The 27694-nt window shown below is 38.5% G+C and overlaps 1 protein-coding gene and 1 long non-coding RNA gene across 2 annotated transcripts in view; one reads left to right on the top strand and one right to left on the bottom strand.

The window, feature by feature from the left end:
- Positions 1 to 27694, top strand: part of LOC124271982 — a 51420-nt gene that overhangs the window by 7192 nt on the left and 16534 nt on the right. Inside the window, 1 exon segment of the mRNA XM_046707150.1 lies at positions 11129 to 11792. Within this exon segment, the coding sequence (XP_046563106.1) occupies positions 11154 to 11792 (639 nt within the window). The 5' untranslated portion in view covers positions 11129 to 11153.
- On the bottom strand, positions 871 to 17395 carry LOC124271983. Its single transcript, XR_006897194.1, has 3 exons — positions 17384 to 17395; positions 6046 to 6048; positions 871 to 1054 (listed from the first exon to the last, which is right to left on the bottom strand). It is a non-coding gene; the product is annotated as an uncharacterized LOC124271983 (long non-coding RNA).

Here is a 27694-nt window from a genome sequence, read left to right as displayed (position 1 = left end):
TCAGGTGTAGTCATGCAAGGGCTATCGCATTGCAGACACCTGGGTTTACCTGGAGATCTTGCATCTGTCAGCTGGAGAAGTATGTCAGATGACATAGGCTAAGATGTAAGGAAAGATTGTTCTCTGTGTTTAAGGAAATTATCTGCAAATCTGAAGTAGGTGCCACGTGAATGTTTACAATGGTATGAAACAGAAGTAATTGTTTCGTTGTAGCTGAATGAAGGTATTTATCAGTTATTAGGTTTTGTCAATACAGGTAGTTATCATTTTTTAGTTTTAGTCCATTGCAACCCAGGTATTTGGTTTGGTGCAAATTGACTCAAAGTGGCGGAAATTGAATCAAATGTATATGTCAGGGTAGAGACTGCGATCTGGTAGAATCGGAGACTCTACCAGTAGAGATTGCGATCGGAGTCTCTACCAGTAGAGACTGCGATCGGAGTCTCTACTTGTAGAATCTCCGATCCTACTAGTAGAGATTGCAATCGTAGTCTCTACTGGTTGAATCGGAGATTCTACTAGTACATTTTCCAATTCAACTGGTAGAAACTCCGATCCTACTAGTAGAGGCTGCAATCGTCTCCGAGTGATCTGTGGGTAAACAACAAGGACACTTTTTCTGAACAGTACTATGCATTTTATATTAAGGACTAAAAATACAAATGTGACTTGAGAGATCATATTACAATATATACATATATTACAAACCTGATTACAAGCAAGATCAATTGTATAATCAGTGTTTGCCCTAGGCATAAAAATTTAGGAGTCATCATGACTCCCTGGTGTCATGAGAGGGAGTCATGGACATGTTTTGGGAGTCAACTTCTTTCATCAAGAGATCAACTGTTATTGTTTAATAACAACAGGTCCAAGTAAGGCAGGTCAGGTATTTAATCAGCACTGAGCAGTTAACTGGCAAACATTAAACTTAGTAGTTTTAAACAACAATAAATTACAATATGTACTCAAACTTAAACTAAAGTAAAGTTATCTGAACTAACAGCCCAGGTCGAGCATTGCCTCAACAATGACGCGAGCTTATAAATTCACTCTTTGGAAAGCAGTGTTTTTATAACAATTACTGATCATAAGTTTTGAAATACATCTGAATGAACTTCCTACTTTTAACTGAGACTTTGATAACAAACATTTAACACCTCACTGTAAACAATATCAAAATATAAAATAAAAATGGTTTGCAACACTGTATTTACATCATGAGACCAAGCTGCCAAATTTTGACTCCACTCAAAAACCAAAAACAAAATACCATACTCCAAAACAGACTTAACAAATAAAGTTAACAAGATAACAATAAATAAGTTCAATTATAACTGGCAAATAATAGGAAAACATTATCCCCACTTATTATACTTGCTTGCATAAGCTTGCACTTGCTTGCATAGGTTATTCCATATAATCGTAGTCTCTACCAGTAGAGACTCCGATCGCAATCTCTACTAGAATCTCGATTCTACCAGATTGCAGTCTCTACCCTGACATATATACAGGTGTATATTAACTTTTAGGTTTGGTCAACCCTGGTAATTATCAATTGTCGGGTTTGGTCTGACCTTGATATTTTTAAGATTTTAGGTTTTCTCTATGTTGACTGAAGTATTTTTAAAATTTTAGGTTTGATCCATGTCGATCCCACTTTTTGTCTATTGGTCCAGTGGACCCAGATATGTACCAGTATTTTTGTCTTGTCTTGGTTGAGTTGAGTATTGATATTTTGAGCGATCCCAGTAACCCAAGTCCTGGTATTGTCTGTATTCATGCATGCACCATCTTGTGGTTGACATGGTTTTCAAGGTCAAGGAAGCCTCCATTGTTTGAGGACAGCCAGCACAAGACTGAACCTTTAGGTTCTATATATGTCACATCAGTAGTGTATTGTTGACTTCATCGGTTGGTTTCTGGGGGAAACAATGCCGATGCCATGTTAGATTATAATAGGGCTGCAACGATTTGGTTCGATTCATCGAAAAACCGAATCTGACACCTTAGTGTCAATTTTCGATAACCATTATCACTATTTCGATTCGATAATTGAAGATCTATTTAAATTAATTCCACGCAGTGAGAATGTAATTTTGACTCCAACTCAAGGAGTTTCGAGCGTTGAAATAAGGCGAAACGTGATCAATGAGAATAGTTGTTAGTAGACATCGCCAAGTTGACGGTGGATTTCAGCCGACTCTGAGAGTTAAATGATGTCTGATGTTTTTGGTTGTATGAAGAATCGAATCAAAGATGATCGAATCGAGGTTCCAATATCGAAAATCGAAACGAGTCGAGGTCTGGGTGAATCATTTCAGGATTATATCTCACCCCCACTGACTTTGTAATTTGTTTGCCGTTCTGTTTGATTTCCATTTTGTTCACCAAGCCACATCACTAGATTAAGGACTGTTTCGGGATGGTCTGGGCTCAAAATTGATTTCTCCGATTAGATCATGAAAAGATCCATTTCTGCATATCATAAATGAGTTGCAGCACAAAGACAGCTTGGAACCAGTCTTTTATAAACTGAACTGTTCTGAAGAACATTTGTGATCAAATAGCATTGAATGAGTTTTGTACCAACAATAAATCAGTTTATAGTCCCCTACTTCAGCTAATGAGGTCAGTGGTTCTGAGTGCATTTTCATGGCAAGCAAATAATTTTCCAAGCCATCAGATTTAATTCTGTTTATTGATTTATGTTCAGAACAAATCAAACATTGAGAAAACAGATCAATGGCAGTGGATGTATTCAAAGTTTATTACAGAATCTATTTCAATTTCACCAAGCATGCCTGGTCACGGCACCCATTAGCCTGGAGAGAGTCTTCAGGAGTAAATGTGGCATTATCTCCACGGTAACAAGATGATGGCATCTGCCATTAGTTGAATGGAATCTTTACAGGAACAGAAGCCATGTTAACTTTCTTGATTTGAAAAAACTGTTGTTGATTCCCAAATGTGTCTTGTGACATAACAAATAACAAACATGCAACGCAGTGACTAAAACCGTTGAGTCTACTTGCCCCATATTTCCTGCAGACCTTTCACGGATGTTCCTTCTATAGACTAATGCTTAGTCTCTGAAAATATATAATATATATGATCAGTGAAATGGAAATTCTGAGTCAAAGATACATCTAGACTTCCTTCATTTAGATCTTTTGTGTTACAGATAGGGCTTGTTGGAAGAGAAAATATTATGGACTGTAAGATAGACTCTTGGTCCCCATATGGACCCTTGAAACTTTAACTCCTGGAATAAAAGATATTCTACTCTGCTGACTGGATTTTGAAAAGTGGCTGATGTTTCAGACTAGTGACGCTGAATGTGCATATTTCTAGCATCAAACACACACCTCTCATAGGTCCAAGCCTCCATGAAACACACAGGCAAATAAAATCTTAATACACGTGGTCTAGATCCACATTTAGAAGTCATACAATGTATTGTTATAGCTTCATGCCCAGCTACCTGTGAAGATCCAGGTTAGAATATTGATCTTCAGTAACCCATGCTTGTCGTAAGAGGCGACTAACGGGATCGAGTAGTCAGGCTCTCTGACACATGTCATCGGTTCCCACTTGCGCCGATCGATGCTCATGCTGTTGATCACTGGATTGTCTGGTCAAGACTTGATTATTTACAGACCACCGCCATACAGCTGGAATATTGCTGAGTGAGGCATAAAACAAAACTCACTCACTCACTCATGCCAGGTTGGAGGTAAGGGCTTCTTGTAGGGGTGTGTCCCTCCAGGATATGCTGGGTCACAATGACCATGATGTGTGGAAATACTTTCTCAACGATGCCTACTCAGGAAACAATCTTGTACTAAGGAAGTTGTTGCAAATCCGTTATTGTCAGATGTTTGGTACAGTTTGTGTACAGACGTATTTAAAATTACCAATCAGCAGATGGCATGGAATAATCTGGACCTGATGAGGCATATTTAGTCCAAAGTCTAAAATAATATCTTAACAATTCCCAAATGGAATAAAAAATCCCAATTCACGTAAATATGTTTAACGAATACCTAATACTTATGTTTTGGAGAGATCACTTTTATTTCACTGATATCAAAACCTTTAATGAGGAATGCTTTCTTATATATTTTCACATTGAATGCAATCTCAAAATACGCTGTTAAATTACCTCTTAATTAGAAAATAAATACACATAAAATGAAAAAAATATTTAAAATTCAACATTCCCATTTTGCCTGTCGGGGCACTAAGGTTACAATTCTAGATAAGTTCATGGTTATATACTCATGCCAATGATGGTGGTCACAAAAAACCCCAAAAAACCACACACACACCTTCCCCACCTCAACCCCCCACCTCAACCCACACCCCACACCCCCTCTCCAATTAAAAGAATTGAAGGGGGTGACAACCATTATTGGCATGAGTATATTTACGCATTGAACAAGTAATTATCCAGTCCTCACAAGGCTTGTCTGCAGTAAAATACTTTTTTGCAGTAAATTGACATATTAAGTCCAATAATTTTAGTTGAGATGTAATGAGACAAACGTTTCATTACGAAACAACTTTTTTTCTGATAAAATTTAAGAATTTGAAAATAAGTCATAAACATTCCCTTTGCATGTATGTTTGATGATTGCCAGTGATTCTGTCTCATCTTTTCGCCAAAACCTGGTATCATGACTATGTGATCGTGATCAGAGACACCTGTACGTGATAGGGCTATAAAAATACATTGGTCTCTGCTTTTGTTAGACAATTCCTATGAATATGGAAACGGTTTAGTGGCTTGTATTTAGTTTAGAGTAATGTTAATTTTTTTCTGATACCCTATTTTCCGATAACCCTCTCAGCTGATAGTTGTCTGTGATCACTATTAAGACCACAATTAATGACAGTCTGCCTCAAGGAGTGAATGAGTGTAGTTTTAGGCTGCACTCAGCAATATTTTAGCTATGTGGCAGTGGTCTGTAAATAATCGAGTCTGGACCAGACAATCCAGTGATCAACATCATAAGTATCAATCTACACAACTGGGTCAACCAAGTCAGCGAGTCTCACCACCTGATCCTGTTAGTCACCTCTTATGACAAGCATGGGTTACTGAAGATCCGTTCTAACCCGGATCTTCACGAGTAAGCCTCAAGGTTGGTTGAATAAACAGGATTCACATAGCATATGAAACCACAGGAGTCGTTATGACTCAGTGCATATTATTTTCATGAGTCATGGGCACAATTTAGTCATGCGTGAGGGTATGTTTTAGTCTACAAGCAGATTTGCCCTAGAAGAGTTGATGAAAGCAGGCCACACTTAAAATCATGAAGATTCTGTCAATTAAAACACATTATGTTATAAAAAGTTGACAGATTCTGTGAAATGTTTTTGTAGAAACCACAAGTGACTGATAAAATCATGTTGCATAAAAAAATAATTATCAGGGTATTTTGATTTGAAAATTGCATCAGATATAGTCACATGAAACTGAGAACATGTTCGGAACAGTATTTGCACAGCATTTTATGATTGAGGGGTTTATTTTCCATCCTGTTATCTGCATCTGTATGCGTTGACCCGGAAATGTGGGTCATACTACTTGGTCCTGCTGCAGAATACAGGGGTGACAAGTAGCTGAGGAATATGAAAATCAAGTAATGTGTGTGTCACTGTTATGCTTCAATATTCTACCAAAAATACAATATTCTTTTACAGTATGAAGCGTCACCTTACAAAATCAAAACATACAAGTTAAAAATGAAGTTAAGAATATTTGATGAAAAAATATATGGGCCCATAGGAAATGTTGAAATATTATGATGATCAAGTTGAAATATGCATGTGGAATTTTAAAATACAATGTTAAAAAATGGGTGTAATAATATATTTATGTTTTAAAATATTGAAATTATGAAATACTGAACTTTGGAACGTAAGGGTTCATTACTTTGTATTCTACATAGAAATGTCTCTCTTCTGTGAAAATACGTTCTCCCCAGACTAGGAAATCTGTTTACATATTTGGGCCAAGAGAATTAGGAGACGGACGCACTTTCGCGATGGATTCTGTGGTGACTATTGAAAAAAACATTGTACGGTTTGACAGGCAGTAGGTTTTATGTAAAATCACGGGATTTAAGAATGATTATCTTAGATGACCCAATAAGACGGTTGCCAATACGAGTGAGTTAAAGGTTCATCGACTGAAATACTTACAGACAACATGTCTTAGTTTATTTTGACAAATTCAGATTGTTAAAAAGTTAAATTTAGTTGTTTACCATAATTTCTGAGCATATAATGAGTGGAGGCAAAGCCTAGGCGTTGGGATTTGTGCCAAATATGACCTATTATTGAAACTGGGTCACGTGTAATAGGGGAAAGCCAGAGAATCTATATTTAGTCCACGCTGTGGATCGTAAACAAAGCTTTTGTGTTCCGATTGCCAAACTCTCAGATGACAGTTCAACTTAATAGTGGATGGATCTTTTAGACAAAATAAGACTTTCAGGTGGGAGTCTATAAGGTAATTGGAACGTAGTTGTCAGTTTGGGATGAATTTTGATGAGTTTTGTATAGAACATCGCAGATTGCAAATTGTAGGTCAGTGTTCATCGAGTCTTGCAATTTGAATTTAAAAAAATAGAATTGAAATGTTTTCAGTTGTTGAATGCCTTAAAGACTGAAATTTGAATATTCATTTGGTGACTGTTGCCACTGAATTCTGCAGAATTAAACAAACTCCTGGCTTAAGACAAATGTTGAGAAACGTGGTTACCTTCTATTTCCCGTTTCCTTACTATACTGTTGACCTGGTTTTAAGTTTGAATGTAGGCATCCAATGAGAGAAACAGCAACTTCAGGTTGATGCTGACAGAGCTGTCCTGGTCAAGTTTGATCTCACTGAAATGTATTTCCAAGTATTCCAATGATGTAGATGGAGTAGGTGGCTCTTTAGTCCTGAAATAGAAGGTCGAAATGTAAGCATATCAGAATTATATGAATAAGTAATATTTAATGCTTTTTTAGCTCTTTGTGCATGCCTCAGTTTGTGAAAGTGCTATGTTAAACTGACTATTATAAAGGTGAATTACTTTTATCATTTTTTATTTAAATGGAATTAATTACAAGATTCTATGATCCATAATTACAAAAGTCATTTGATTTTTAAAAAATTCCATTTGGTTGAATCGCAGTCATTCCTCCATTTTTGTGGTCTGATTGACATTTGTGTGTCAACATTGTACTCTCTGATAAGTACAGATGCCGTCAGTGTTTCAACATCGTACTCTGTTTTAAGCACGGTTGCAGTCTGTGTTTCAACACTGTACTCTGTTTTAAGCACCGATGCAGTCAGTGTCTGAGTATTTTACTGTTCGATCAGAACAGTTGAAGTGCATATGTCCAGGGTTTTACGGGATGCGTGATTCTGTGTATTGGACACAGAAATTTGATGAAGTACCCCCAAACTAAAATCCTGTGTGCCCTTGTGGACGCAATATAATTTTTTCTAGAAAAGAACTTTATGAGTTTGTAATGATATCCCATATTAAAATATAAACATTCTATTTACAATCATTATTCCAATGACATTGAAAGTAACACATATTATAACCTAATCTTTATCATGCAAGTTGATGGACTCCCAATTTTGGAAATAGACTCTAAAAAAATATGCCCACAGGACTCCCAGTTTCGACTCCCAGTTTCGAAGAGCTATGTAAAACCCTGATATGTCAACATCATACTTCTGTTGATGCTGTGTTCTTGCTCTGTAATTATAAAAGTTTGAACATGCTGCACAGTTACACTTTAGCATGTTAAATCAAACCACATTTGAGTAAACTGCCCAGGCTGAGTGCGGCGTAAAACTAAACTCACTCACTCACTCTTATTGTCTATAGCATAGTATAAAATACATTCCTTGCAATGAATGCCACGATGATGACGGGATTGTGCTCTAAATTAAAAATAACCCAAACTTTTTTAATTGATATTCTTAGGTACATCCTTGTCAGGTAGACATACCAAAGTGAAGAATCAGAACTGTTACAAGCCACTCCTTCCGGTACCTGTTAAGAAATCCAAGCTCCATTTTAAAAGCTATATTTCACAATAATATTGTGACGATAGCTGGGCAAAAGTTATGAGCATTATATTCTTTTACCACAGTGTCGCTGGTGAAGGCTTATCTTGAAGAATTATCCAACCTCCATTGTTGCTGGTTGAGTGGAATTGTGGGTGTAGTGGTTAAAGGCCCACCCCCTAATTTGCAGAAACAGCTTGATGATCAGTGAGCCCTGACCGCAGCTCGCCCAGAACAGCAGCGATGAGGAGGGTATATTTAGCTTGACTTAATAAACCATTAGCGGTCTCAAGGAATGTAAATGTCGCAGACTGATAGTCATGAGTAAGTGAGTGATTACTGTTTAATGACAAATCATACCAAGGGCAGTTGCTGTATGTTCCAATAATCTGACAAAAATATTTATGAAATCTGTTACTGCAATGGTAACAAAAATATATTTGGCATCAGGGCTTCAGATAAGGGCCGTATCGGCGTATGTACGGATAAAAAATATGCACAATACGGTAGGAAATAATTTAGAAAACGTAGCAGATACACACCATGGCGTACGGTCTTAGAATCATTTACAGACACATTTATCCTAAAAAGTATTGTTTTATTGTTTATTGACCTGTTTACACAAGACTAGCAATGTTGTGGTGCATATATGAAACGAAACACAAGAGTACCGACACGCCATTAAATTCCATTCAGTACTCTAATGTATTCTTTAGTTTTTCCAGTACTCCGGTATTGAAAAAATAAGGAGTACATACTCCTGATGTTGAACAATTATCTGGAGCCCTGGGCATACCACAATATCATGGAAACGTGGATGTTTTGGTTCCATGATTTTGTAAGTGTTTGAGCAGCATTATCAGAGTCTTTATGCTTACATTGCTTTGTCGTTGAAACCTTTATGATGCACTCTGAAGTCTCAAGCCAAAACAGGTACCAGATCAAAACGTAATGAAGGTATCGCTTTAAGACTGATAACTTACCATGAACATATTTGAAGATATTGAATTGTATATTTCTTTATATGTTAATTGTTGTGATTTTCATTTGTTGGAACCAAGTGGATGTGAATGAATTGGAATCATTGGCATTTTTGGAAGTAACTTCCACATCAACACATAAATATTACTCATGAGAGACCAACACTAGATACATTTATTCACATACTTGTTTGATTGTCCAGATATGTTGAATCTTACTGAAGAATATGTGTTTCCAAATTAGCCTGTCTTACGAAACTTATACGAGAAAGGGGAAAGCCAGAGTCTATTTTTAGAACACGCTACAGATCATAAACAAAGCCCTGTGAACACCTCTCCAGCTGTCTGCCTGATGTAGCCCCGTGTTGCAAGCTGTGGGATGACCTTGAACCCTACTAGTACTGACAAGCTTAACGTAACATAAATTTTGCTCTCAAATTAATGATTCACTGATATTTTGTAATATACAATAGTGAAAAGATGTTTTACTTTTCTATTTTAATTATTTTTATTATAGGATATTTATATAACGCACATATCCTCGCAACTAGTACATGCTCAAGGCGCTACTACATTGTACTATTGATTGTTGACTGGAGTCAGTGGTTTTAATTAAAGGTGAAGTATCGTTGATTTTGGACAAATGTGATTTTTTCTTAGTCCAACTTGACATCAAAGCTCATTTTGTTATATAATAATGGCTGTAAAATTTCAATTTGAAATAAATAAGACTACTCTGTAGGGGAATATTCAGCTTGGAAGTGTCATGTTACCAGGGCGAGGATCGGATAAGATGCTGAGCCTGTTTGGTAGTAGCCGAATCAAGATGCACGCTTATCAGGGGTACCTTATCAGGTGATACTGGGTAACAGGGTCAATCATGATTACCATCATCAGGGCAGTAACCATGGAAACAGGATACTGGTCATATCACGACACTGTTTATATTTTTCAGTTTATGAAAAACTGTAAACCAGATAAATTAATTCACTTGAAATTTGATCAATTATTTTTGAAAAATAATCCTTTCATTATTTATGACTGTTGTAGTTTTATATGTTTCTAATTTTTTAAAAAATAGAGAGGGCAAGGAAATAATATGAAATTCAAACAATTTGTTATAGTTTTCTTTTATACATATTGTAGCTATGCATCAAACTGATTAATATGAACACAGTTCATAGACCAGTCTACAATTATTCCTTTCTCAATTTCAAACAATTTCATAGAATCTTCCTTCTTCTTCATACACGTCATGTAGTACTGAAATATCTAAACTTGCACAGTCCGTACACATCAATGCTGGGTCCATATGCTGTGCTTTAAAAAAATATTTATCAGTATTGAAACAAAGTGTGCAATTTGTAAAACAGCATTATCACAATTTTGTATGTTATGCTAATGGTAATGTTTTATATACAATACATTTCTTGAAATATATTAATATGCCTGGATAAGTTTAAATTCGTGAGACTTTTGATCCGTTGCCATCCAGGTTCCAATCTTCTGCCTGCAGGGAGAAACAGTCAACTTTGATGGAAAAGTTTCTCCTGTCACTCTTTTGACATGTAGATTAATCCTTAATTCTGTTACATCTATTGTTTGAACGCATGTTGTTACTCTTCATAAGACCTACACATGCATTGTGCAGAGGTTGGAAGATTTGATTCATGGTTCCACAAAGTTTATCACATTTGTGGTCCAAGTAGTATAAGTCAGTTGGTGCCCCTTGCCTCAATGGATATTCACTTCAGTGTCGAATGTTCATGTCACCTTTCAGGAGGGTGCGAATAGATACAGGCTCTGTTCCTAAGTATTACGGCAGTGGGGTAGCCAAGTGGTTAAGGCGTTCACTCGTCACACCGAAGATCCAGGTTTGATTCCCGACATGGGCACAATGTGTGAAGTCCATTTCTGGTGTCCCCAGCTGTGATATTGCTGGAATATTGCTAACAGGCGTAAAACTAAACACTCACTCTTTAAGTATTAAAGATGGTTTGCTTGAAATCTGCATTGAAGGCTTTTCATTTACATGATGATTAAGTATTGTTTGTTTGTGTTTCAGTGTGGGATGAGTTGAAGGTGATGTTATGGAGCAGGATCGAACCCAGGCTGAGGTTGGGTGGGGGCGCCCGGGGATGACGGACGCCCGATCAATGGTAGATGCCATGCAAGACCCGGCATACCTTGCAGCATTGGCAGGTCACAGTTTTCAGGGCGCCAGTTCCCAAGCGGGACCGGTGAGCTTGCCTAGTGGCCTCCCTTCCTTCAACAGCATGGTAGGGAGTCAAGGGGCTGTGGGCATGCAGGGAAGGGCTGGGTACCCTGGGGGTGGGGACATGTCGATGTTCTACCCAAATCAGGACAATGCGCCAGGTGATTTCAGAAGGTCAGGCATACCCGATGCAGTCACTCCCAATGATGCGCAGCTGAGCCTCAAGAGGAGGATAAGTCAGTTGGTCCAGATGCGAGCCATGCAGCAGACACTGTTCGGGGCAGGGGGAACAGGAGGACTGGGAGGACAAGTTGGGGGACCAGGAGGACAAGTTGGGGGACCAGGAGGACAAGTTGGGGGACCTGGAGGACCCGTTGGCGGTCTGGGGGGATTTGGGGGAGCTGTGGAAAGCCCTTCCCCACTGTTCCGTGCCCAGTCGTTGCCCCAGTTACACAGAGGAGAAAACACAGGAGGAAATGTTACAGGGCTTGATGGAAAGACGCAGTCACAGAAGGTACGGCTTTGTTACGTTTGCTGTTGTGTCACCTGTTGTTTGTCTCTACATAGATTCCTAGTTTATAGGTACCTAGTAAGGCTGTAACGATTCTGTAATATTTGGTGAATCGAACCGTAGCCCTTCATGAATTCAGTTCGTCATTCGTGGTCACCAGAACCGAATATTAATGAATATTTATGTTTTTTTAAGGGAGCATGTTTTACTTGAACCCTTGTGTACTTTTTGAAAGTGAGATATGCAGTAATGGAATATGTACTAGCCTTGCAGTAGCCCAAGTCATGTTAGTTTGCTACGGTTCGATTCACCGAATATGCAAGTGAATCGTTACAGCCTTACTAGGTACCTATAAACTAGGAATCTATGGTAATGTCAATTATAACTATTACATACCAAATTTGAGTGTCATGAGATGACTGGTTATTGCTGTGACAAATCAAAACTGTCAACATGGTCGTTCCATATTGTACATCCATCACTTAACTACAATATGTATTCGTGAATAATTATTCATATTTGTTACCCAATATTCATGATGCGTATGATATTCGCCACATAGTGTATTCGTTGCAGCCCTAGTACCTAGTACACCATGCTTGTCATAAAAGCTTACCTGTGATAACAAGGTCTGGCCTGGTTACTAATATGATTGCTTGACAACCTGCTCCGACAAAGTGCATTGTTCATGATGTGACTTTCAGAATATTGGTCACAGCTTTCAAGAATTTTCATCATTCAGCTCTTCCATTGTTACAAGGATAATTTGGGTAACTCTTACATAACCATTGGGTGGTTGCGAACCTTTAGAAAGATGTAGTTGATGATTTCTGGCAAAACAGTACCTAGTATCCTGGAGGTGACTAAAACATAGATTGGTTGGTAACGATGGCTTCTGTAATACTTGCATGAATGACTGCCATCAGTGAAGACCAGCTGGATCCATTGATCGCACTCTCCACGGCCCATTGGGGCGGTGGGGTAGCCTAGTGGTTAAAGCGTTGGCTCGTCACGCCGAAGACCCGGGTTTGAATCCCCACATGGGTACAATGTGTGAAGCCCATTTCTGGTGTCCCCCGCTGTGATGTTGCTGGAATATTGCTAAAAGCGGCGTAAAACCAAACTCAGTCAGTCAGTCCACGGCCCATTGGACATCTATGCAGGGTGTGTTGGAACAGTGATGTTCGTACAATGGCTGCCCTAACACAAAGTCTGAAATAGAATTATGCCTGGTGTAGTGCTAAGATCACTTTGTGGAGTAGGTCCAAGACGTATCCCTGTTTGAGTGCTAACTGTGTTTAGAACCTAATTCACTCCATCATTAGATCTCATGGTATGAATATAGACCCACCAAAGAAGGTTTGCATGCAACTATATAGCACTAACAGTTGACATCTGTGCACTAAACTGTGTTATCTGTAGATATGATACTTTTTACTATTAATAGATGTTACTTTAAATCTTCTGTAGTATTACATGTTTTACTATCTGTAGATTTTACACACACTATACATGTCCTAGTTGACATTACACATGGTTTACTGTCAGGAGAATTCACACACACTGACCTATTGTTTATTTTTCACATTTTACCGTGTTTACTCTCTGTAGATATTAGATACATTTAACTGTTCGTAGCTATTACACACATTTTGCTGTCTCTCAATGTTATGTTTTACTACCTGTAGATATTACCTGGTGTACTATTTGTAGATGACACACACATTTTCCCATCTGTAGATGACACACACATTTTCCCATCTGTAGATGACACACACATTTTCCCATCTGTAGATGACACACACATTTTCCCATCTGTAGATGATGACACACACATTTTCCCATCTGCAGATGACACACACATTTTCCCATCTGTAGATGACACACATTTTCCCATCTGTAGATGACACACACATTTTCCCATTTATAGATGACACACATTTTCCCATCTGTAGATAGCACACACATTTTCCAATTTTGTTTATTTAGTAGTTACATGCATCATTTTGTTTTTCTGCACACTCATGGATGACAAGGTTATGTGGGAATCTAGTTATTCTATTACATATGTTGGAATTACATATTCCACATATACTGTGGTTTGTTTGGATATGAGAAAGATAACCATACCTATAACATATTACAGAATTTGTTGTGACCATTAACCATGTTTAATATGCCTGGTCAAGTTATGGCAGTGACAGCTGATCTGTCCCTCAACTTTCAATATTACTTCAGCTCCAACCACCACCATTTATCATTGCTCATGTTAAGTACAGCACACATAGCCGTCAATCACACTGCTTGCCCTAGCGTTACAGTGATAACAGTATATATCCAGGGTTGTAGATATCAGATTGACTACCCAGGGCAGCCCATATCATCTGTATCAATTAACATGTGCTGTGAATATTTTATTGCTGTCCTGGCATTCAGGCAGCATCTAGGCTTTGTCGCATGTGACATACATTCTGAATCCAGCTGTTGGTTGTTTTGGCAAAGCTGAATTTAATATTTTTGTGCAAGGATTCTGTTGTGTTTGTTTAGTGAGTGAATGAGTGCAGTTTTACGCTGCTTTTAGCAATATTCCAGCAATATCATGGCTAGGGACACCAGAAATGGGCTTTAAGCATTGTACCCATGTAGGGAATCAAACCCAGGTCTACAGCATGACAAGCGGACACCGCCGCCATATAGCTGGAATATTGCTGAGCTGACACTAGACTATGTCTATTGGTCTTTAGCAAGCCATGCTTGTTGTAAGAGGTGACTAATGGGATCGGGTGGTCAAGTTCGCTGACTTAGTTGGTACATGTCATCATATCCCATTTGCATAGGTCAATGCTCATGCTGTTGACCACTAGATTGTCTGGTCCAGACTCATTTTTTACAGACCACCAGCATACAGCTGGAATATTACCGAGTGTGGCATAAAACTAAACTCACTCACTTACTCACGGAAAGGCTGCCATATAACTGAAATATTGTTGACTGTGTCATTAAACAAGAAACAAGAAAACACAACAAAATGTTCATTCCTTACGGATAACAACTTCTCCATTATGCATATGACCCGTGAAGATCCAGGTTAGATTTGGACTTCAGTAACCCATGCTTGTCGTAAAACGTGACTAACGGGATCGGGTGGTCAGATGCTTTGACTTGGTTGACACATGTCATCATATCTCAATTGTGTAGATTGACGCTCATGATGTTGATCACTGGATTGTCTGGTCCAGGCTCGATTATATACAGACTGCCGCCATATAGCTGGAATATTGTTGAGTGCGACGTAAAACAACAAACGAACCCCCCCCAAAAAAAACCAAAACAACCAGTATATATACACAACATTTCAGAGTCTATTTCTTGCCACTTCAGTTGACGAAGTAGCACAGAGTTGCCATGAACTGTATGATACATATCAGAAAGAAGCTGTTATCCATAACACTCATTGCCACAGTTGTATTCAAACTGCAATACCTGTAACGGCTGAAAGATGAGACTGTTTTGTGTGACATCCACAAGGATGTCCACAAGGCAACCCCTCTTGATTCCCATACATTATTTCTAGTGTAGTTTTGTATTTGATGGATTCTGCCGACATTTCATAAAAAGTAAATAGCACTATTAACATGTGGATGAGACAAAAATACCCCTAACGTCTTCAATATTTCTTTTGAGGTAGGAAAATCACAACGACACATTTTCTAGATTTCAAATCTATTTTTTTGTGTACCATGCTTCGAGGGGCCACTTCCTTGTCCTGTGTTCAAATTCTGTAATTCTTATGCTAATATTGTACTTTACACATAAGTGGGCATCCTGTCAATTTACACGATTATGGTATCACAATGTTTTAAATGGTCAGAGAAGGGTAATTTTCATAAACAATGAATTACAGTAAATGCATATTTCACCACTTGTCATGATTCAGGCGAAAACATTGGCTCCCAACCACATATAATGTTATCATAGTTCAAATGTTTTTCCGCGTTTAATTTGTTTGCCCTGAAAAACACCAGGAGCACCCGGAAAGATAACGGGATCAGTCTTTTGAGTATAACAGTTCCCTGTTTCATTCAGTGAGCTGTTTCCATGTCAGCTTCTGTTGTTAATGAAAACCCAAATAATATGAATAGTATGAATCAGATCTCACATTTATAGTGAATGTTAACAGATGTATAAATCCTTTGAAAACATGACCATTAAATTTATTAATTGATTTCATTGACTTGTTTGGCACATTTTTGTCAAAGGGTCTGTCTTTGATTGGAGTCGATCCGATAAATCCTATTGTGATAGGATGATAGTGTGTTGTCAGACTTTGACACTAACCACGGCCTACCCAAAGGAGACCGCGTCTAATTTTAGCCCCGCGATGCTCTTAAATTTCAGTTCATATTGGCCCAATTTCTCTTTAGATTCCATTGCAGCCCATGTGACTGTGTTTACGTCTAGTGACCCAGTTTAGGAGACAGATGAGCCAAGCAGGAACATGACCTCAGACGACCTTGAACAGGCTAGCGCACTTGCCAGTAAAGGTGTCGTCTGTGTGAAGTGGAACAATGTCAAACTGCAGTGTTATCTCTGCATCAGAGTGGTAATAGATGTATAGGGTGCTTGTCACTTTTGAGAGGGGGATATTTCCCTGTTCACACCTGCGAGGAGGAAAATGAATGGAGGCATATAAAGGGGTAGACGAAAACAGGGTAGACTTATAATAAGTTCACCAGACCCTAGTCGTGCACCATGACTGCACAATATATGTATTAAATTATACTTAAACCAATCTAGATTGTCAAAAAACAAGTCGAGCCAGGTCTATGTAAGTAGCATGAGGAAAAGATAAAGGTATATATATGGGATGAACCCCCTGCTATGATAATATCAAGAGATTTTGATTTTGTATTAAAAGATTTTATAGACTATTTATTTGTTGGACTGCACTGTTTCCAGTTGTCTGTTAACAGGACCAGTAAATTCTTTAGTACTTTGACTGGATAGTGTACAATGTCTATTTGTTAGACAGTTCATGCTTTTTAAAAAGTTAAAGGACAACACAAGTCTCTCATTAGACAACGAAATCTGTCACCACTAGTATAAGTTAAATAACCGTGAAGATTCAGTTCATTGTATCCCAACTGTGTAGACAGATGCTTTGGATTGTCTGTAATTGTAGATAGATGCTCATGCTGTTGATATCTGAATTGTCTATAATTTTCCTATAGGTTTTCCTAACATTAGTCTAGATTGTACATTGAAAAGTGCGTTGTCATCTATTAGCAATTATTCGGAGCATTGTGCCAATTTTTAATCCAGAATGTTTTTTAGGCTTGTGAAATGCATATGATATGTATAAATGATTAGCACTGATGTAATTAATTTTCCAATACATTTAATTAGCCATAAAGGAAGTGCTCTTGTTTATAAACGCCTTAACCTTTACTTAGTCCAGGGCTGTATATTTTCTACTGACGAGAAAAAACATTGGTTATGGTTGATGGAACCATTCTGACAGAGTAACCTGATAGTGACCAATTATTTTATGTAGATACAATATTCACCTAAAGTTTTTAGTTTTAATGAAGAACTATTTGCAATAAATAACTAGATCTTTGATGTGCATCAACCTAATGGCTCATTTAGAAATCTAATGATACACTTTATTTTCTGTTTGAACCCTTTACCCAGTGCAAACACTGTTGGATCTTAGAGGTCATGGGTAGCGTTACACATGCAGATGTGAAACGCGTAAGTGATGTGGAATCGGTTAAACAAATATAACAAGTCTGGCCTCTTGGTGTGGGTAATATACCAGCTCTTGATGTTAATAGTTTTAACAAACTGATAAGAACTGGATACGGGAATAAGAGCTGAGTGTTATATTCTTTGGTACACAGATTTTTGTGTGAAAATCTCCTGATTGGTAGCAGATAGGTGGTAAAAGAAAATTAAGATATGCAAAATGTATTTAAAATGAGTTTATTTTCATTAATAAAAAAGTTATCATAATATTGTAATTATGTTGGTACCGCTTTTCTTGTTGGTTTTGCAGATTAACCAGTTTATTTATCTATTTACATAATTTTGTATTTATGAATTAAACAAATATTATTCTTAATATTTTCTTCTCACATTGTGTTGCGGAATCTGTAAACCAATATAAAACAATTAAAAAAGTGTTGCTTAACAAATGTCATAAGTTAGTCTGCATGGTATGTCTGGAGTACTGGTTTCTTAGATACTAAAGTATTATATTTTGGTCATAAACTTAATAGCACAGATGGTGACGAGAAATGTGCATATTTTGTTTTAATGTTGAGATAGACATACCTGTAAAACAGAGATCGGTTATGTGCTGTTGGCTCACTAGCAAACAGCTACATGTTCAGGAGATTCCCTTTTGATGAAATGTATGGAAAACTGCAAAGAATCTTTGTGGCTTGTTTTGAAAGCTCTCCAGGTTTATGACTAAGAGCAAGAAAGTATCAGGGTACACCTGTGTTTGTGGAAGCCATCAGCTGCTGGGTTATTTCATCCACATGTGTTGGCAGGCACCTTATCTCTTCCACAGAAGCTGAGAGTGAAGGGGGGGGAAGGGAGGGGGGTGTCAGTTCAGGGGATCAGCTGACATGAGCTGTGTTCAATCAGAGTCCCCCCCCAGTTGGTGTGGATGAAGCTGGGGAGGGTTTAAATCAGAGGTGGGGCAATTCTTGGCGGAGAGGGAAAGACAGTGGGGACAGATGGATTGACTATTGAGCTTAGACTAACAACTAGTCTCTGAAGTGAACATATTTTACAGAAAAAAGCTAATAGTGAAATAAATAAAATATATTGAAAAGGAGCCCTGAGACTTTCTTCATTTTAAAGCTGAGGAAATCTAGACTTGCCACATTTTCTAGACTTACGTGGGATTTCTTGGATATATTTGCTTCAGGGTCTGTATGACAGACTATGTTCAGCTGTAACACAGAGGATCTGGGTGGGATGAGGAAGGGTATTGGTTTCTGGAGAGTTAGGGGGTGAGCAAGTGTGGGGCAATTCATGGTGGAGAGGGGAGGGACAGACTGAGGGTGGGGACAGCTAGAGCGGTTACACTGAGGATCTGGGTGTGATAGTACAGGGTGTTGATTTCTGGAGAGTTAGGAGGTGAGCAAGTGTGGGGCAAGTCTTGGTGGAGAGGGGGAGGGATAGACTGAGAGTGGGGACAGCTTGATTGACTGTTGAGCGGTTACACTGAGGATCTGGGTGGGATGAGGAAGGGTATTGGTTTCTGGAGAGTTAGGGGGTGAGCAAGTGTGGGGCAATTCATGGTGGAGAGGGGAGGGAAAGACTGAGGGTGGGGACAGCTAGATTGACTGTTGACTTAGACACTGAGGATGGGGGGGGGGGCAATTCTAGGTTAGAGACTAATGCAGTGAGGCGAAGGAGGGAATGTTAAGGTTAAGATTAAAATATAGAAATCTTCAATTACATTATGCATTTCTCTTCTCTCACAAAATGTGTTCTGGTGCCCTATTTCAAGTGGACTAGTGCTGGTTTTGTTTTTATAAAATACATATAGTCTACAGTCCTGCACTTGAGGAAAATGTGAGCCTGTGGGCAAGCATATTAGCCCTCCAGCCGTGACAGTGGGGATGTGGATGGGATGTTTTGAATTATATAATTCAGAGACTAAGCGTTAGTCCAGATGGGATGAGGGAGGGTGTTGGCTCCTGTAGAATGAGGGGGTGAGGGGGAGAGCTTGACATCATTAGAAGGCATTTGTGGGGGAGAGATTCTGATGCATGGCGAAGGAGGAAATGTGTGATGGTGTGGGCAGACAGAGATACTGTTGAGCAGTGACACTGGGGATGTGGGTGAGACTAGACCGGGGCTTGTGTCTGGAGAAGGTGAGGTGAGGTGAAATTGGGTTTTACGTCGTGCTTGAGAATACTTCGCTCATATGACGACGTGCATGCGTGTGTATGTGTATGTACGGCTGCTTGTACTAGCCCAGACTTAAGCTGGTTTTATAGTGCTAGCCCACTGAGATACCATGCCGCAGTGAAGCATGAATACCCCACTCAGACACATTATACTGACTCTGAGCCGACCAGTCCTTGTTGTACCCTTTAATGCCGAGCACCAGGCAGGGACCAGCAAGTACCATATCTTAACGTCTTTTGGTATGACGCGGTCGGGGAACGAACCTGCGACCTTCCGCTCTCCGGGCGGATGCTCTAACCACTACACCATGGAGGCAGTTCTGGAGAAGCGGTTAGGGTGCATTACATCAGGGGTTAGGGCGATTTTATTCAGAGAGGGTTATGCGGGAAAGTGTGAGGATGGGACAGACAGATTAACCGTTAAGCTGTGAAGGAGAGAGTGTATAAATGGTAGAAAGGTAGGGTACGAGATATGCAAAAAGACATCTACAAGGTAAGAGTGGGGACAGAGATCTAGTTCCAGGAGATGAAGAGAAACTGATATGTTTGTCTAGGTTTTATACTATACTGGATTATTATGTGTGAAATTTCACCTCAAGTGACAGTGAAAAATATGTGCCTGAACACATGAGCCTATTCTTCATAACTGCTCAAACAACACCTGACAGGCTGGACACAATCTCAGATGTTAATGGGTGAGCGAGTTCGGTTTTATGTCGCTTTTAGCAATATCTTCTTCTCATAGTAACAAGGTGAGCTAAGGACATGTTGAGAGTCTAACTCTGCTTGTTATCATTGAACTAAATCACTTTATAGTTTCACTTTCAGTGTTGCTAAGTCATATTGATTGAGGAAATCACGAAAAGCTTTTTTTGTCAGCCTGTTTATCGGTTTATGTTTATCTTGGAGGAAAATGCATTAGTAATGAGGTCAGTTCAGAAGCAATGTCATGCATTTGTTTTTTGAAAACCAGCCTCCATGTTAGTACACTAAAACAGTTTCGTTCCGAAGTCTGTTTACATGGATTCCTGAAAGCAGAGTCAGAAATAACTAAAATATCTATTCATAGAATGTCGAGTACTGATGATACAGTATTTTTCTCTTGAAGTTATCCGTGAGGTAAATTGGCACATGTGAAATTTTGATAGCAGAACAGAAATATCCGTTTAAAGTAACAGTGTGACACGGAGCAAGCTTGACAAGTACTGTACGGTTAATTCACGACGATCGAACGTAAGGTCATAATGATCTGTGCGGTGGTCACATGACCAACACTATGATAGACTAATTTGGAAGTGGGGTTTTCCAGGTTTTCATGTATCTCTCAAACCACAGCTGGTGTTGGTGAGATAGAGGTAGTAGTGCTTGACTGTTATTTCATCGTCAATATTATTTTTGATATTTTTTTCTTTATATGTGCTGTAAGTTACATCTTTGAGGATTACTGGGATGAACTTGTTTGTTTTTTGCAATTCTCTTAGTGACGTTTGTATGAAATGTCATAATGGTTATTTTTTACCTAATTTTAAGGATTCTGTCAACCTTAAAATGGAAAAACAATTTGAAAGCCTCTGTTTCTCTCATGTCCCTTCAATTTTACTTGTTTAGCACCTAAATGTTGTGCTTCAGCTAAAACAGACTGCAAGACTGATGAGACTAGCTTATCACTAAACGCGACAGCATTTTAAAAAAATATAATTAAACGTCCTCTTTTAATTTTTGTTGTTTCTGTTCAACAATCATTCTATTCAAAAAATCTGTAATCTACAAAATAACACAATATTTTACCTGTAATGGTTACTTTTAGGTATATTTTCTTCTAAATGTATATTTATTATTGATTTTCATTAAGTTGCTCAAGATAACAGCTGCTTGAAGAAGAATATTGTATTGTTTTTCAGGATTGTAATCATTTGTGAACACCTGGTGTCATCCCCAGATTTTCAGTGATCCAGTCATATAATTTTCACTGCTGTTGCGTCTTTCATCCCCTGTGGAGTCTGTTTCGTGGGATGTTCACATCTAGTTATTGACCTTGTAGTGTTTACGGTCATATAAACTTGAAAAGTCATGCAAGGGTTCACAGTCATGTCTGCACAAACGTTATTTTCTTTAAAGGATAGTCATACTAAAATTTGATCACTTTGTAAAAGATCAAGTTAAAAGACTCTAACCCAAATCACAAGCCGAAGTACAGTGAATAGTATGCATTATCAGGCAGCTGAGCTGGTTAACAAACATTATTTAACAGAAACAGGGAAAAAACACACATTTATTGAAGTTGAGAGGTTCAAAGGAAAGCTTGCCTGCAGAGAAGCAATCATGGAGATTACCCTGAAAAAATCCATATGGTTTTGCTGTATGGCTCTTGCTAATGTAACACACCTGGTGGGTTATATTTGATCAGTACACACGAGGCCTTACGTGTCAGTGTTCAGCTCCCTGTAGCCAGGTACTGTGATAGAGTATAGTGTTGGTTATATGTAAAAGATATCATTCTGTTCAGCTGCGACCCGTGAAGATCCGGGTTAGAATATTGATCTTCAGTAACCCATGTTTATCGTAAGAGGCGACTAACAGGATCGGGTGGTCAGGTTCGCTGACTTAGTTGACACATGTCATCGGTTCCCAATTGTGCAGATCAATGCTCATGCTGTTGATCACTGGATTGTCTGCTCCAGGCTCGATTATTTACAGACTGCTGCCATATAGCTGGAATATTGCTGAGTGCAGCGTAAAACTAAACTCACTCACTCACTCACTCTGTTCAGCTGCAACAAATATACCACACTTAACTGTTTGGAAAGGACATCTTCAATTATCCCTCAAGAGTTTTGAGAATATGGAAAATATATTAACTGCATTATTGTTGAGAATATAGAGAAAATGAGATGTTGACAGTGTAGCTTTATCGAACATATTTCAAATGTCTGCACCAGTGTTCGAAATAGCCACTGGACCGCTAGCCCATGGCTAGTATATATCCAGTCGGGCCAGTATATCTCCACATTCACTGGCCGGACTAGCTAGTGTTTTTTCATGGGGTCATTTTTTAAATATATCACTCTCTCCGACTTCTTAAGCTATGATACACTTTTAAATCATGCAAGATTATGGCCTGATAAATGATGGTAGTTAACCTTTCTGTAATATTTTGCTTAGTTTCTACATTCAAATTTCGGGCTTGTGAATTATGTTGTGGGCTAATAACTTTCAGGCACAGCAATTTAGCTGTCAGTACATGCCCCATATGGTCTTCTGGCGACAAGTAGTGTAGGTCAAAAGGCTGCAATCGTAATGTCCAAAACACAATTAGGATATTCATCATTATGGAAAAAAAACATTTCTTTTATGTTTCTTTTTTTGCCCCCATCAAACATTGGTGTGTACGGTTTTTTGCCTGTCAGTTGACTCATTACTGAATGAAGACATTCTCAGTGAAATATTTATACCTTTTACTTTCCGGATAAACTACAAGCCAAAATACAATTTGATATGCTTAAAACATTTGCACTATTTTGTTTGAAAAAATATATTTATTGACCATTTACAGGCATTGTGAAATTTACAAGCTTTTCTGCTTTTTTCTTATTTGTTTAATTTCCGTGCTGAGTGACACTGATTTAATGGATGAAGGTTTCTTATAAGTCAAGTATTATCCCTCCGACATAAAACAACATAATGATGCATTTACCTTGTCGAGTTATATTGCCGGCTGACTTAAATAGTTTTATTGTCAGAGAGTTTCTCTCCCCACTTCAAATAATTCACCTCAACAATGGCCATCACAACCAGGTGAGTGCATTTCTTTCTTTTGTGCAACTCCATGGATTTAAAACCATCAGCTGAAATAATTACTTTAAATTCCCGGCACTCAATGGCTCACTGGAGAAAGGCTAAACTATGGTGAATGTCGCTGGGCAGTAAAATCAATAATAACGCGGAGTTTTGCAGCGTTGTCGTGGTACCTGAACATCATTGATCCTATTGTAAGTGACCTATATTTCACTTGGAGGAGCATTCGGCTGTCCTAAACAGCTGTCGTTAATTGCAGGTAAATATGAGCATGTATCTTACTTGTCAGTTGCAAAGTCTATAACACAGTGGAACGCACTGGTGCGATAGTGGTAGGCATTGCTCGTAGTTATCACCTTCTTGTATTGGTCTTTTATTATGCTTGAAACGGATACCTTCAGTTGTTATCATTGTTCGTGCCTGAGCCTCCATTGTTATTGTGAGGTGTTTACACAAAGAGATCTTAGGGTATGAGTTTCTAGTTTTTAGTTTAGTAGGTACAGTTGTATTTTTGTGGAAATGATGTGAAGTTGGTTTCATTGATTGATCGAGTTCCACGGTTATCTGCCGTTTGTATTGTGTGAACTATACGTGGTTGGTAACATTCATGATCAACAGAACTTATTGATCTTGAAGCATTACACATGAATGATATAGCTGTAAGGGGACATGCGGAGCAAGTCATGCAGTGATGACTGTTACCATGAAGTATTAATATTTTAGATTTGTGTACACTAATGTGTCTCGTCCTGGCATAAAGTTGCTTTGTGCTTAAGGTCCTGTTTTGCTGTTGTTCAACCACCACTACTGCCACTTTCAACCTAGTCTGTCTCACAGTCCATGAACCACATTATATTCCATACTGCCCAGCCCCCCTAGTCTAACAGTCCCTGAACCACATTATTTTCCCTACTGCCTAGCCCTCTCTGCAATGCTAAAGCTCTAAATGAAGCAAGTCTAGATTTCCTCAGGTTCAGGAATCTCTGGTCTCCCTTGGACTCCTTTTCAATTTAAATGGGTTTTTGTTACAATCAAAATTAAATATTCAGAGACTAAGTGTTCGTCTACAGCCGTCCCTACAATGCTAAAGCCCTGAATTGAGCAAGTCTAGATTTCCCCAGGTTTAGGATCTCCCAACTCACTGAGGCTCCTTTTCAATTTAAATGGGTTTATTTGTTACTATCAAAATTATATATATTTATCTACTTTCAACCCCATGTCCAGCCCTGCGCCAAGGCTATATATACTGAATGCTAAGCCCATGTATGTATAGTAATCCTATCCTTTAAAGAGTCAAGTTTAGATAAGTGGACAGTAAGTTCACCAGTCTGTTATTTATATTTTTGTAGAAATTTTCATTTAAACTATTAATTTTTACCTTAGAGACTTGTGCAAGTCTACCCCATCCCCATCCCCATCTCCATCCCCATCCCCATCCCCATCTCCATCCCCATCTCCATCCATTCCACCACCTCCTCAGCAACCCTCCCATTCGCTCTCTTAATACTGTTGAGTAGTGACACATGAACTTTGACCTTTAAACTCCTGTTTATGGCCCAAATGGTAGCCATCACGTTAGTACACATTTAACTGCCAGTTTCAGTTATGTTGCTCGGCAACTCCTCTTACTCATTTGAAATTGATGATATGGTATATAAGAAATAGTTTAGCAGTGAAAGTGCGTTAATTTGACATATGGTATGGAACTGTTGAGTTCATGAAGTTTATTAAAATGTTTTTATGAGTGTTTTTTAAATGAAAATATTCGAGCAAATAACAGATACTACCTTTTCATAACCATCAGATCATAATTATTTATGCCTTGAAATGTATATTTCTTATCAGAAAGTGTTTATTTCCAACGAATTCATTTGAAGGAGGCTTGCAAATGGATGATAATATCATGTAGGTCACGTGAAACAGGTGTTGATTGACAAGGAGCACTGAGCTGAGAGAGAATATATATACAACCCCCAGGTATGGCTACACTGAATGGCTCAAGGCACATTTAGGTCACAGGTACTTGGCTGCATGTGTATATCTACCTGTGTTGGGAGGTTACCTGTTTATCAGGTTTCAGGATGGACTTAACATGGTTGCCCAGTACAAATACTGAGTATTTGTATGTGCTCAGCGAGGCATGGTTTGATAGGTTCGACTTTTGTTTCGACTAAATAGACATATTATGTAATGTGTCATTGCAATACTCAAGTGTGATGAATGGGTAGTATTCATTTTGATGTTATAACTGATGTAGGTTTATGTAAGGATTGATATACATGAAAGGGGTATGCATGCGTACATGCACTTTTGTTCCAGCTGATTGAACTGTTGAGTAAAATTTCACCATAACTGAAGTTAGGACCTTAATGATGAACTGTTAAAGGTGTAAATGTAAAACTGATGTGTAGAAGATATTTAATTAATAAGCTTAATATGTGAGAGAGAGAGAGAGAGAGAGAGAGAGAGAGAGAGAGAGAGAGAGAGAGAGAGAGAGAGAGAGAGAGAGAGAGAGAGAGAGAGAGAGAGAGAGAGAGAGAGAGAGAGAGAGAGAGAGAGAGAGAGAGAGAGAGAGAGAGAGAGAGAGCTGTAATTAATAGTAACATAATAAAGACTGAGTTTTTTCTTATTTATTAATAAGATGACATATTTAAATGTTTTGCTTTATTTTTCGTCTAAGTCCCTAGAAATAAATATGATATGATGAGACAATTAGAATGAACAGGAATTTAACATTTTAAAATTATATTTATTTACTACAAACTACTAAATATATATCTATGATGCACATTAGGTCCAGCATCTGCTGTAATGTTTGAGCAGCAGCCAGGCCAGTGGTATCCTCACCATCTGTGAACAGTAAATCAAGAAAGTGAAGATAAACATTTGGCAGACACCTGATAGGTGTAGAATTACACCCTGCTACTGCCATACTGTTCATCCTCTTACCCTACCTAATTGCCTTGTGTGTACCATAGCTGTGTGTAGACACAGATGCTCACCTAGATTAAGCCTTCGCTGCTATAGGTGTTAGACGTGGCCATACCTAGCCTGTCTCACAGAACCACATTAATATTTCTTTTTTGAGTGGCATTTTAGAAGTTGGGAAGTACAATATAGAACAAACTTTATGGATAACAACGGTACAAGAATCTGTATCGAACCGTCGCACTCACGAATAAAAAGAAGTTGTTATCCATAAAGTTTGTTCTATATTGCACATTAATATTCCTTCCATCCAGCCCTTTCGGTAATGCTGAAGCTGTAAATGGAGCAAGTCTAGATTCCTTCAGGTTCAGGCACTAGACCTCCTTTTCAATTTAAATGAAATCATTTGTTTCTATCAAAGTTATATGTATTGACAGACTGAGCATTAGTCTATGGCCACACCCTGTGGGGTTGCAAGGCAGAAAAGGCTATTGTATTTTGTACTGGTCCCAGAATGAAATCACATTTAAGGTATCATGAACATGGTGAAGGATGTTTGTCGTGAGCATGATGGATGATAATCACCATGTTGTACAGTTCAGTAAATAAAATGTTTGAATTTATAAGATGTATTTTTAATCATGTACATAAACATTACTGTTACATTTTACTGTTACATCAATGTTTATAGTTAATCAAAGTAGTAGACAGCTAGCAACAGTAAGGTGAGGTGAGGTGAAATTGGGTTTAACGTCGCGCTGGAGAATATTTCGCTCATATGACGACGTGCATGCGTGTGTATGTGTAGGTGAGGCTACTTGTACTAGCCCAGACTGAAGCTGGTTTTATAGTGCTAGCCCACTGAGATACCAAGCCGCAGTGAAGCATGAATACCCCACTCAGACACATTATACTGACTCCGAGCCGACCAGTCCTTGTTGTACCCATTAATGCCGAGAGCCAGGCAGGGACCAACGAGTATTCATATTTGAACGTCTTTTGGTAAGACGCGGTCGGGGATCGAACCCGCGACCTTCCGCTCTCCGGGCGGACGCTCTAACCACTACACCACGGAGGCGATCAGCAACAGTAAGAATAAAGTGACTCAGTGAGAGACATTGTAAGATAATGGTTGCTGATGTTGAGGATATGATCTCTCGCCCTGGAAATAGAGCTTGTTTGTTTGCTATGTGTGATCATCATATCAATCTATAATCATATTCACTTGTCAGTAGAGTACTGAAAAAGTTT

Source organism: Haliotis rubra, unplaced genomic scaffold, assembly GCF_003918875.1.
Source record: "Haliotis rubra isolate DU_JTF1 unplaced genomic scaffold, ASM391887v1 Scf165, whole genome shotgun sequence".
In the NCBI taxonomy this organism is placed as follows: domain Eukaryota; kingdom Metazoa; phylum Mollusca; class Gastropoda; order Lepetellida; family Haliotidae; genus Haliotis; species Haliotis rubra.
The sequence above is the reverse complement of the archived record's forward strand: the minus strand, read 5'-3'. Positions and strand labels throughout refer to the sequence as shown.